General features: G+C 44.3%; 1 protein-coding gene across 1 annotated transcript in view; it reads left to right on the plus strand.

Moving 5' to 3' along the window:
* The window catches only part of GHR (growth hormone receptor), a 157,735-nt gene that overhangs the window by 66,584 nt on the left and 77,158 nt on the right, over positions 1–13,993 (plus strand). The window contains exon 2 of the mRNA XM_065873224.1: positions 9,556–9,621. Coding sequence (XP_065729296.1) covers positions 9,556–9,621 — 66 coding nt within the window. The remainder of the gene's footprint in view (positions 1–9,555; positions 9,622–13,993) is intronic.

Consider the following 13,993-nt stretch of genomic DNA (forward strand, 5'->3'; position numbering starts at 1 on the left):
CCCCAACCTTTTTGGTACCAGGGACCGGTTTCTTCGAAGACACTTTTCCCACAGGCCAGGGCGGGGGTGTTGGGGGAATGGTTCAGGCGGTAATGTGAGCGATGGGCAGCGGTAGATGAAGCTTTACTCGCTGGCCCGCCGCTCACCTCCTGCTGCGTGGCCCAGTTCCTAACAGGCCACGGACTGGTAGCGGTTCACGGTCCACGGGTTGGGGGAACCCTGCTATATATACTAGTTTACATCTGCCAATCCCAAACTCCCAATCTTTCCCTCCCCACCGCACCCCACCCCCTTGGCAACCACAAGTCTGTTCTCTATGTCTGTGAGTCTGTTTCTGTTTCGTAGACATGTTCATTTGTGTCATATTTTAGATTCCACGTACAAGTGATATCATATGGTGTTCGTCTTACTCTTTCTGACTGACTTCACTTAGTAGGATAACCTCTAGGTGCATCCATGTAGCTGCAAATGGTATTATTTAATTCTTTTTTTATTGTGCCAGACATTCTGTGAAGTACTTTATGTATATCAGTTTCATTTTCTGAATGATTATCCCCACTCCATAGATGGGAATTACCTCTGATCTTCTCCCCATTCTGGAGAAAACAAGGAGAATGATATAAGGTGAGCAAAGACCTAGAATCAGGAATGTACCAGATGGCAAAGAGAGGCATTGGTCAGGGGCTAAGGATCCATTTAGGGGAATAGAGAGAAATGAACCTTGGGCCCTATGGTAGTCTGTTCACCACCATATCCCAATGCCTAGTATAGTGCCTTATGCACTATAGATGCTTGATAAATATGTCTTGTACAAACAAATGGCCCTCTGGCTTGTGTCTGTAACCCAGACCAAGTACAGTGGGATAAGTGTAATTAGTGAATTAAAGCCGTACACCAAAGAGCCTCGGGACCCAATGCCAACACCTCCCAATTCCCAACTATTACAGTGAAGGATTCAAGTGGGAAGGACACACATAATGAGACAGGTGTGACAGCAATAGTAGCTCCAACTCACTGGGGTCCCTTTCATGGAGCGTGACATGGTGACATAGTGAGCAGTGCACACGTCCTTACCCTGGCCTGCAAGACAGTGCAAGATCTGGCCCCTGGCACGCCGTGACCTCAAATGCTTCTTCTCGCCCCTCCCTCCCTCTGTTCCTTCTTCTCTCCCCTTGCCCCTCCCACACCGACCTCCTTTCTAGCCCCCAGTCCCACCTTAGGGCCTACACTCTTTCATGCTGCTTCCAAGTCTCTGATAGCTCCTCTCCCCGCATCTCAGTGCCCTCCTCTGCTACCTGGCATCATCCATTGGCTTCTCTGTCTCCCTCTGCACACAGCAGATTGTACACCCGGAAAGGCACACCTCCCTCCACACTCCTCACCGTTGTATCCCTGGCGTCAAGGACAGCACCTGGCATCTCACACACTGCAGTTCTGACCTCTCAATACCCCTCAAATACCTACTTCCCAAGGGAGTAGGATTTTGTTCAAGAAATATTCCATGGAAATTGGTAAGTGGAACTTGGGAACGAGAGGCAGAGTGGCAGCTCAGACCAACCTGTTTATAAAAGGTGCCTTTGCCCAGAGAGGGGAAAACACAACTTTAAACCTCTGACAAAGTATATGCCTGCCTAGGACACCTTTACCGTGCTGTGCTTCTGAAACGCTGCCTGGTCTCAACAGGGAGATCCATGAATTTGCCACATCAACTGATCCCCAGGACTTAAAATTCCCTACTACCAGCCTCAGCCTTGTAAATGGGCACGGACTACACACCTCGATATCAAAACACTGGCTCTCTGCTGTAGCCAAAACCAAGCAAATGCATCTATCCAGGTGACAGGAAGGCAGGTGAAGAAGTTAAACGATCCTATGTTCATTAGTTCTTCCCCTCACTGAGCACTATTAAGCGGCTCAATACCATGAAAATGAGTTGAAATGCACTGACTTTGCCTCAAGTTTGAGCATTCACGGTCCCGGGAGGACACTTGTCATCTAATGATGTGCTTTAGAATCTTCTTTTGTGCCGATTGAGACTCCAGAGACCACAGAATGTCTGCTAAATTCAAAGTGATATAAGTAAAGTCATGGTGCCTCACAGCGTTTCTCGAAAGACTTCCCAGTGTGATGCTCAGTAATTTCACACATGTGTACTGGGCACTCACTATATTGAAGGAGCTGTGCTAATGATGTGGTGGGTCAGAAGGAAGAGACAGGGTCCTTGCCTTCAAACGTCCAGTTTATCATTCACTGGGCAGGTCAGATAACTGAGATTCCAGGCAAGGAATAAGAAATGCCATGGTCCAGCTATTGTGTGGAAGCACAAAGGATGGAGAGATGGATCCCATCTGCGAGAAAATTTAAAAATGCATCATGGAGGAGAAGACACACTCATCTTGAAAGATGAATGGAATTTTCACAGACTTAGATGGCAGAAAGCCTTGATTTGAAGCGTTCACCAGATTTTATGGTGTAAGTATTCCCACTATGGCCGATTTCAAGTTAATGACATGATGTCACTGAACACAGAGCTGGGAAGAGGGGCCAGCTACGGCACGTCATCTGTGAGTCACCATCTGAGCTTTGGGCTTTATTCAAACGTCTGACTCTATTGCTTTAATGAGTGGATTCACAGGTATTAAAAACATCTAAGACAACATTATAGAGGAAGAGACACCTCTGCCCTTCTCCCTACACCTCAGTCTGACCTTTTAATACTCTGTCTATCCTTCCGGTCCCAGTCCTATGCCTCTGCCTAGCCACCTAGGACTGATAATGGTCCAGTGTCAACCTGGATGCTGTTTGCTTCTCTTAGCAGGGCTGTGATTCCTCTGGGCTCCTGCTATCACATGGCACAGAGGGATGGCTTTCCACCCGTTGCCTGGTGTTGACACCCTTGCTGTTCTCCATAATGAGAAGCAGCTTTAAGGGCTGCTAGCTGGGCAGGGTGTTTCACTGTTCTTGTAGCAGTTGGAAGGGAAAGCCAGAGGAATTGCTGAGAAGCTTTACTGAAGGAAGATGCAAGCCAGCTGAGACCCAGCATGCATATTAACTGCTCCCTTTCATACCTTTTTTTTTTTTTTAAAGCACCCCCCAATGTGTTCTCCTTAAGTCACTGCACCCCTAACTGGCCTTATCACTCAAAGAGCTACGTTTGAAAAGTCAGGCCGTAGTTTCTGTCTTTAATTGCAAGCAGATGTCCTCGGTATGTACATAAACTTGTGTCAGGAGGATTTTTTTTTTTTTTAACTCACCAAAGAGAGCACTGCCAGACAGAAAAGGAATATGTGAAGCTTCAAGTTGTTAGGAAACTTCCACATTTGTCCACTAAGCCAGAGGTAGACCTGCGGGAAAAGAAGGTCTTTATGATCTCTCATTGCACATTGATTCTTCTTACCTCGAGGCCCAGCTACTCTCTAAAAGCGTTTATAGTGAACTGTGGCCGCTACAGATTTCGTTCAGCATGTGCTTCCTTTCATGACACCAGTTTCTCCTCCAAAACTGTTGTCGATTGTTTGTGAAGCAGCTTTTTTAGCATTCAAAGGTGTTTGAAACCACCAGCATCATTTCACAGCTCCGTTTTTTGTTTGTTTGAATTATCTCATGTAACGTGCTCTATGATTTACTATTCAAGTATAGAAGAAACACGTTCCCTAGTGGAGATCTGGGGAGGTAATGCTGTCTGAAAGGTTCAGAGATTTCCTGTTCAGATTACACAGGCTTCTTTAGAGCTGCCAAGAGCCATAATGTGTAGGAGATAATACATTTTATTTCAGGAGAAACTATGGATGGAAATTCAATTTAGCCAGTGAGCCACAAAAGAAATGAAATTCCGGCTTAGAATTGTCACTGCACTCGGGCCCAGGACTTGGTGTGCCAAGGGGTAGCCATGACCGACATGACCTCTGCAGCCCCAGGACCTGCTGTGTAGATATCACTCGATGACAGAGCAAAAGGAAGAGGCCTGGCTGCCAGGGTGTTGCAAGTCCTACCTGGTTCCTCGTGAACTGACCCCTGAAGGGTATTTCCGCCCAGAGCCTCAGCAACCTGGCCCCATCAGTATAAATTTCCAGAATGTTTGCAGCATTCAAATAAATCGGGCTGCGCAAGTCATAAACACCAGCTGTGGACACTTAGTGGGGGACCCCTAGAAGAGGAGCCCCACAGAGGACACAGTGACTGATCAGAGCAAGAAAGTAGTGGGCAGTGAACAGGTTTCCATGAGGATCACCTGGCTGGGGGATGGAGCATGCAGGGTAAGCATACAGATGCTCAGGACCTTGCCAACATATGGATTGACCAGGGCCCTAGAGATTCAGATTCTGTAGAGCTGGCACAGGGCCTTGGAATCTGTATGTTTAACAAATGCCACAGTTAAATCAACTGTACTTCAGTAAATGAATGAATGAATGAATGCCACAGTAGATCTTTTTTTTTAAAAAATATTTATTTGGTTGCACTGGGTCTTAGTTGCGGCAGGTGGGCTCCTTAGTTGCGTCTCATGGGCTCCTTTGTTGTGGCATGCGAACTCTTAGTTGCAGCACGCATGTGGGATCTAGTTCCCTGACCAGGGACTGAACCCAGGCCGTCTGCATTGGGGGCGTGGAGTCTTATCCACTGCGCCACCTGGGAAGTCCCGCCACAGTAGATCTTAATGGTCAGACAAGTTTGGGAAACTGTAGAGTGGGGTGGAGTCAGAATCTGACTCCAGTTCCACTTTGGCCTCTGCCATATAATTGCTGGGTAGCCTTAGGCAAGTTATTTCTTTGAGCCTCAGATCCCTCATTCATACAATGTAACTAATAATATCCACTTCAGAGGGTTGTTGTGAGGATAAAATGGAAAAAATCATAAAATGTCCTGAAGTGTGTGCCTGGTACATTTTAAGGGCACAATAAACATGAGATGTAAACACCACACACATATTTTGACTTTGCCATCAGCCATCCCCTTCAGAGGCAGCAGGACGGTCTGGGGCATGGCATCAATATGACCAGACAGTGAGCTTGAACTTCAGCCTTATTGCAAGGAGGCTGCATATCTGGAGGAGATATGGACTTTAAATTGAATACTCTTCCGTGATGGTGATCATAGTTTGATAGAGAAAAAAGGACAGAAAGAAAAAAGTGGGTCTGGAAAGAGTTTGAGGTTGAAATCCAAGCTGGGAAAATTTTTGGAATATGCACAAGGATAAATACACTTCAAAAAGGCAGGAAAAGTAGTCAAGCAAACTTGAGATTTACAAGGAAAGACAATTTGCCGAGAATAAACAATTTTTCTTTGATCCCCTTTTAGTTGGAAAGCCAAAGTTTAAAGCATTTGTAATTCATCTACCTCATTTCTTTAGCAAGCCTTATTTTTCTACTAGGTGCCATGCCCTGTGCTCCTAACAGAGGTTACAAAGATAAAAGGAATACCCATCTCAAGAAACTTGCTGTGTGTCATAGGGCACAGGAGAATAAGCAGTTACAGCAAAGGGTGTAAGAATGGTTTCTAGGGCTGTTGGGTGGAGGACAGCTTACCTGCTTGAGGGAGAAAGCAAAACCTCTCAGTGGAAGTCTTTTTTTTCCAGCTTTATTGAGATAAAATTAACATAAAATACTGTGCAAGTTTGTGTACAACACAATGATTTGATACATGTATATACTGTAAAATGATTACGGCAATCAGAGGAAGTCTTGAAATAGAGATTTCATGATAGTTACATCATTATCATTATAGTAACCATAAGCTAATAATGATAACAATAGCTGACATTAACCAATGCTTATTTTATGGCAGATGCCCTGTGAGGCCCTTTACGTTATCTCCTGTCGTGTAAAATTGTTGCCATATGCAGTATCCTGGTTTACCTACTTGTGTTTGCACTGTCTATTTGCGGCTGGTTCTAATACCATTGCTGCACAACCGGTAAGTTACAGTACTCACCAGAACATTGATTCTCCCATACTAGCTTTCTTACTGATATAATAGGCAATTCACCAATTTACAAGAACTGGAATTGACGGCGTTTAGTCCCAGGCAGGTTACCATCCCCGATGCCACTGACCCTACTTCCCCAAAGTCCCACTGCCTGCATCCAGCCTGTGCAGGAGGACCGGAGTAGATCCTGGGCTTAGGGCAGCATCCTGTCCTCATATGTGCAAAGCCCTAAGCTCACAAAGTCTAGGGTAAAAACATTGTCAAATTCTTTGTTGGAAAAGATGGGCTCTTACTTTCAGGGTAGTGGTAGCAATAATAAGTGACAATAATAATAACAAAAAGAATATCTAACATTTACCAAGCACTTATTATATTGTATATTTAATATATTGCATGTATTAACTGACTTAAACCTCACATGTGTAGATACTGCAACTGTCCCCATTTTACAGACAGAAACTGAGGTCCAATTGTGTGCCATAGTTGGGAAGCTGAGCACAAGGCTGGACACAAGTAGGAGAGGATAGATTGCAGTTCGTTCTTAGCAGGTCCACCATGAGAAGCTCCGCCTCAAGGCACCGCAAAGTACTAGTTCTCCAGTGTTTGCAGGATCACCATTCAGTTCTTTATTGCTTTATTTATTTATGTTTGGCTGCACCATGCAGCGTGCGGGATCTTAGTTCCAGAACCAGGGATCAAACCCGTGCCCCCTGCAGTGGAAGCGTGGATTCTTAACCTCTGGACCACCAGGGAAGTCCCACAATTAAGTTCTTTGGAAAGACCATTCCCAATATGCCCTTGACCTCTCCACACATCCTAGGTCAGCTCTGCTCCACCCGCTCCCTACAGATCGTGGCTCTTTACATGCCTAGGTTGTGTCTTATCTCTGTCTTTATGCAGTGCTTGCCTTGGCTCCAACTGCCCTTTCCTTTCCTTTTCATTTCTTATTTATCCCAAATTCAGCGCCTGTCCAAGGGGTCACCTTCCCCAGGGAGCTTGTCCAGACTCGTTAAGGGCTACCACATTGCCCCTCCAATGCTGACCACTCCTTCATTTATAGATCCCTGCCCGGAAATAGTGGGCTCACCAAGGCCAGGGGCTGTAGCTAATTCATTTTATAATGCCCAGCATTTGAAAGCTCCTATGGGATATACTGGAGCTGTGATTCTCTGCTTATTGTCACCCTTCATTTGTTTTCCTCCATCGCTCGGCACTTCTAGACAGTGAGGACAGCTTGGACACTAAAATTGACAACTGAGGGTGACATCTCCATTTGCTAAGATGGCACAGTTTTTCTCATTGTGCTCAATTTGTAATCAGCACCCTCTCGGCACTGGCATAAATCTGTGGTTCTTCCCCAAGAATGCCATTTGTTCCTTTTATGCCTCGATTCATCACATACTGTGGAGGGTGTTAGCTGAGTAAGAATTTCTGCTTCATGAAAGTGTTACCAAATACACCATAAGGAGGAAAGCACCAGACGTCTGTCTGCAAAGAAAGCAAAATCCTGGTTTGGGAAGAGTCAGGGGTGGCCAGTGCTCCCCAAGCATTTCCGGGCCTGAGGTTTGGCTCTGTGGGCTCCTTGGGGCCTCATAACTGATGCCCACATTCCATATCAGTCGTCATTCTGGAGAAATTCGTCAACTTTCCTGCTGATCTGAGCCTGGAAACTGGTGTCTGTTTACTCACTTTCAAGCTGAAAATTGAGACAAACTTGCTGGATAATTTTGACAAAAATAACACACATGATTGCGTGTCATCCCATGATTGACTTAATTTTCCTCTTTTTTTGAGCTATCAGGACTTTCTCAAGGCATATATAGTTTTCAGTGAAATAGGTCATTCACAGTTGGAAGTTATACAAACTTGCCAAACCTTGACCAAAAATAACATTCTGGTGCCCAATTTAGTGCAAGGGGTAATAAAGTGTTCTCTGATTTGTAGTAAGGAATTAAAGGCAGGGGTTGGGGTCTAGACAATGGTAATAATAAAGACTAAGGATATCAAGACAGTGAGTAGACTTGAGGGGATTTTCATAAAATGCAGTTTTCCTTTCTGGTCACGTTAAAATCAATGTGTAGTACATTATCTACTCTAGGGAAACGTGTATTCCATTTGCTTTCTGTCGTAATTCTTTATTGTATTTGGGAGTAAATGAGCTTCTGCAGATGAAGTTAATATTAAAATTTAGAGAGAGACTGAAAAGAAACCCTTCCAGAGCTAATAGTCACATAGAATTTAAAATATTAATTCACCAAAGGCCCCCAAACCTAACTTCGCTTGGAAGAACACTCTCACTGATATGCCCAGGCTGCAAAAGCTTTCACGCGTTAGAATTCTGCAGTATTTAGTGAAAGGATCTTAACTTCCTCTGTTAGGTTCTATATTCTGAACTTCAGACCCGACAGCTGCTTCCTAGTGGTTAGCCAGGTGGGAGGAGTTAGTAAAAAAAAAGCACATTGAGAAGTGGATCAGGACAGATGGACAGGATTCACCCTCCCTGAAATTCAGGGAGATGGGTGTGGGCCAGCTCACTGCCCATGCATCTTCATTTTCTTCCTCTTCCTTTTTTCATATCAAAGAAAGATTTCTTAGCGCTGTTACTGTGGGTTTCTATTGAGGACCAAAAGCATCAGCAGCTTCGCTGCTTTGAGGTAATGCTCTCTGTTTGTTGTGGGCCTGGACCAAACTGCCTCTCTAATAACCCACGGATAGCCTGATGGGATGGGAGGAATCTTGGAGACACCCCCTTCTCCACCAAGCCCACATAACAGTTACAATACTTTTGTAGCTGAGGCGTTTGCAGTTCAACGCATTTCAACAGTTCAATGATAACTACATTGATCATTTTCCATTTTTCCTGTTTTTGTTTTTGTTCTTGTTTATTTTTTTGCGGTGCGCGGGCCTCTCACTGTTGTGGCCTCTCCCGTTGCGGAGCACAGGCTCCGGACACGCAGGCTCAGCAGCCATGGCTCATGGGCCCAGCCGCTCTGCGGCATGTGGGATCCTCCCAGAACGGGGCACGAAGCCGTGTCCCCTGCATCGGCAGGTGGACTCTCAACCACTGCGCCACCAGGGAAGCCCATTTTTCCTGCTTTTAATGCAACCTAATACTAGTATCAATAAAATTGAAAGTGCTTTTATAATAGATGACTCATTGCCATCTCGCGTCCTAAATTTCTGTCCCCCTCTTGTCCAACTTCTCACTTCCCCTCATTCCTTCCCTATTCCCAGGGTTGCTCACATGTTTATTTCTAAGAATAAACGCTTTTGACTGAACTGTTTTTAATACTCTTTTTAAAAAGAATTTATGTTCCTCCTTGTTTTCACAAGCAAGACTTAAGTTTGGACTCAAATGTTGTAGGAAGGCAATTTTTCATCCTCCTGACTGTGTCCAGGCATGAGACCAGAGGCAGCTAAGACCAGAAGGTTTCCATTTGCTCTGAATATTTAGAAGTTCTTTTTAGAGGGTAGGTGCAATTTTAGTTTGAAAAAGAAAGAAAGAAAAAGGAGAGAATTGTTGTGAGGTTGGGCCTGGTCACATTTTGACATTTGAAAATGAGATTGTAAGAAAGTCACATCAGACCACTTTTTATAGGGGTAACTAATGGTTTTCGTCTCTTTCTGTTCCAGCCACACCAGCTATCCTTGTCAGAGCATCTCAGAGTCTGCAGAGAGTTCATCCAGGCCTAGAGACAAGTAAGAATTTCACTCCCTTTTCTGCCTTCAACGATATTGTCCAGGTTTTACTGTAATTCAAGCTACTGTCCTTTCCCTATTTTATTTGGGATATGGTAACTGGATGAATGACTGACTGAAATTACATGGGCAAACTAACCAATTTTTTTTTCAGAATTTCTTTTTCAACTTTTCTACAAGGCTGCTTCTTTTTTTTCCCTTTTGTTTTAATTGAACGAAAGATCCTTTAAATTCCAAAGTTCTTTACAATTTTCAAAAGTTTCATGCAAATGATTTCATATAATCCCATAATAACCCTTTCTTTCCTCTACCCCTGTCTTGCCCCTCCCTCCTTCCCTCTCCCCACTGGTAACCACTAGTTTATTCTCTATATCTGTGAGTCTGCTTCTTTTCTGTTTTATTCATTAGTTTGTTGATTGTTTTAGATTCCACATAGAAGTGATATCATACAGTATTTGTCTTTCTCTGTCTGACTTATTTCACTTAGCATAATATCCTCCAAGTCCATCCATGTTGCTGCAAATAGCAAAATTTCATTCTTTTTATGGCTGAGTAGTATCCCATTTTACATATAACACATCTTCTCTATCCATTCATCTGTTGATGGACACGTAGGTTGCTTCCATACCTTGGCAATTGTAGATAATGCTGCTGTGAACACTGGGGTGAGTATATATTTTCAAATTAGTGTTTTTGTTTGTACCCAGGAGTGGAATTGCTGGGTCATATGGCAGTCCTATTTCTAGTTTTTTGAGACATCTCCATACTGTTTTCCACAGTGGCTGCACCAATTTACATTCTCACCAAAAGTGTATGAGGACCCCCTTTTCTCAACATCCTCGCCAGCATTTGTTATTTGTGTTCTTTTTGATGTTAGCTATTCTGCCAGGTGTGAGGGGAGATCTCATTGTGGTGTTGATTTGTATTTGCCTGCTGATTATCAGTGTTGAGCAATGTTTCATGGGCCTGTTAGCCACCTGCATTTCCTCTTTGGAGAAAAAGAATGCTTATTTTTCTAATAAGCTTATCCTTAGAGGTGAAGTAAGCCCAAATTAATGCAAAGAAAAAAAGACATAAAATAACTTATTGTGGGCCAACAATTGGTTTACTGAGTTTAGGAATCTGCGTTTTTGTTTTATAAGTCCTGTATTGTATTGTCGTTATTATTTTGAGATATTTCTTTACCTAGTGATCACATTACCAGACAGTCAAATTTGTCCCTTCAACCAAATCGCCTTGGGCTCTGAAATCCTGTCCACTGCTCCGTGATAGCATTTACCTCACAACATCTTCATGCATGTGTCCATACCACGTGCAGGACTCAATGAGTTGGGTGCACTGCACAAATTGATTATGTCGCAATTAATTAAGGCAAAGCCTATGTTTTCTGCTTCTTCTAAATCCTTCGCGTGACCTAAAAAAGAAAACGTGATCACATAGTAGGCCCCTTCACTTAAATTCTAAGGATGGATTTTCTTTTCCTCAGTTGAAGTATGTGCTCGAGTCCACATTACAAAATAAAGGAAGGGAGGTTAGTGTACCTGACCGTGTTTAAGCCACTGCTGTTTCAGGGATCATAACGGCATCATGAAACCATAATTGGGGTTTTGTGCCTACATTGCAGAGTTCTTTTCTAATAGGCGACGTAAACATCATTTTTCTTGGAGGTGACTGGAAGGGAGGGTTGGTGCTGTTGTTAACAAACGTCATCAATTCTTCAGTTGTGCCAGACCGCGAACTCTACAACCCTCCTGTTTTAGAATCATCTGACATGTTAATCTGCTCCCTAATTAACGTGAGGGCTTGTAGAAAGATTAGCTGTTGCTTATGTGTGGGTTATCCCAGCCAGTATATTCCAAAGCCTTCACTCAGCAGATGATGTGACTTATTGCTGCTTTCTGTAAGGAAATAAGAAGGAATCAGTTAAGAATGGTTTACTAATGGTGCGTGCTCCATCCCACACTGGAACCCTCCCCAACACACAACCACAATACGCTGCCCTTCTCTTGCCCCCAAAGTGGTGGTAAGAGTTCCCCAAGCCAGGTCATGGGGTCTGAGGACCTTAAGCTGTGGGCCTTGTTGGAATACAACCTGTGAGTACGGCAGATGTGTTGAAGAAGTTGCTACCAGTCATTTGGCATATGCTGATTTTCTGTCCTATTACAAGAATAATAGCTATTACCCTTCATCTGTGGCACGTCACACAGACACTGAGCTCCCCACACAAGGAAGAATCCTATCCTTCCAGCTTCTTATCTGAAGTTACATGCCCTCTGTCTCAGGACTGATTGGATAAAGTACCCCACGTCAACGGATATGTCTGTATCACTAGGCGCCTTCCACAGTGCACTCACTAGGACACATGGCCACCTTTATCATCCAAGCATCTCACTGAGATGCAACAGACCCTAGTGCTCCCGTAGCCTCGCTGTGTCACTGTGGACACAGTCACGGTCTCACAAATGTTTAACTCCCTGCCATGCACCCAGCACTAGCTAGCTAGCTCTACACCTTGAGGAAGAAAGAAATGTGTAAGATATTGTCCTGACCTCAGGGAGGTCATATTCCCCCTAAGGAGATAGTTTTACACAAAAAGCTAGTGTTCAAGACCTGTCAATTCACAATTGTAATGTATACATTTCCTATGTGCACTTTTCTGAATTCTCGGATTCAAAGCAAAACCTTGGGGAAGAAAAATAAATAAACCCTCCCAGAGTGAATCCTAGACAGAACTGTCCAAACGTAAATAAAGGCCACCACCCTTCTGCAGGCCACCTTTACTTTACACTTGGGCTATCACAATAACCCTTTAGTAGCTGTCTCGCTCCTCTCTCCTTCCACACCCTACCCCGTCTCTCCTTCCTTGTATCCATCTTCCTCTGCCAATAACGATTTTCAGAATCCAACATATCCCTCTGTTCTAAATAACCCTAACTATCTTTAGTACCTTCCCCACTGCCTAAATTTTAAACTGCAATCCTATCCCAAGACACTCAAATCCACCATCTATCACCTGACCCCAGCTTGTAAGTCTAGACTACCCACGACTCCCCAGGAGCACTATGCTTTCCCTCCTCTGGGACTTTGCTCGTGCCGTCCCATCTTCCAGAACTATCATCCTTCTGCCTCACCCAGCATTCTGGAAATATAAATCCTGCCCATACTTTAAGGTTCAGCCGAAACACTTTGACCCTTGGCCTGAAGCAGTTCCTCCCTCCTCTGTGTGTGTCTTTGAGAGGTCACACGATTTCGTATCGCTCTGAGGGGATATGTTACACGCTGCTTTGGAGTGTAGCTATTTGCATATTTCTCTTATCTCCCCATCTGGATTATGAACAGCTGTGTCTTGTTCAGAGTTGTATAACTCACAGTACCTCAAATGGTACCTTGAACATTGTAAGTAATAAATGATATTGCAAATAAATTAACTAAATGGAAGTATCCTTAATAGCTCCCTGGCTACCCACCCTTCGGCACTCTTGACAATTCCCACCAGCCCCCCTTGTTATCATGGAGCCTCTTGGATCTCGGGGGGGGGGTGGAGGGGGGGCATTCATGGAGGAACAGATCCCGCCACCTGTGTTAATTGCCCATTAATCACCTTCAGTGTTGCTAAAAGGACTCATAGGAATCAAATGGTTTATACTCAGAGGATAGCTTCCTTACAGGCAAAGGATACCCTAGGGTAACAGCAGATGAGGGGAGTGCACTGACCGGGGTCTGGAGAGCCCAGGTGTAGGCCTCTTCGTCCTCTCACTGCACAGTCACACCAGACACCCTGTGTCTCCAGGTCTGGAACCACTACCTGTGTGCCTGCCAAGCACCTTGGTACCAGGAAGCCCAAAGTCTGCTCGTGATGGAGTTTCCTAGAGTGAGCTCGTCATGTAGGCACACCCTAGCTATGTGGACAGCCTTACATCAGCCCCCAGTTCCACTGAATTTAGGTGCAAATCATAAGTTTAATTATATTGCCAAGCAGCATTGACAAGCTGACATATTCTGCCCTGAAACAACTCAGGGACCCGTGACTACAGCACATCACTTACCTTTAGTTAACACAGTCTATACACAGCATTGCCAAGCATCAGTAACTCTGGAAAAAAAGCACGCGGTCAAACCAGACCAGCTAAAATTAACCCATGCCATCCGCCGCTTAAAGAATTGTCCATTGCGTTCATCTCTTCCTTCTCTTGCTCGCCAAAAAGTATCTGTCCCAGCTTCTAAGCCCTCGGGGCTTTGCTTTCTGCGTGCTCTTTGCGTGGACCTAATCCATGTGAATAGGTGTTTGTGTGCTAACGGGCACATACTAACATACCTTCTGCAGATTACAGGCTTGAGAAATATTTTCTGGAAACAAAGAGCTATTTTTAAA

Source organism: Phocoena phocoena, chromosome 3 (genome assembly GCF_963924675.1).
Source record: "Phocoena phocoena chromosome 3, mPhoPho1.1, whole genome shotgun sequence".
In the NCBI taxonomy this organism is placed as follows: domain Eukaryota; kingdom Metazoa; phylum Chordata; class Mammalia; order Artiodactyla; family Phocoenidae; genus Phocoena; species Phocoena phocoena.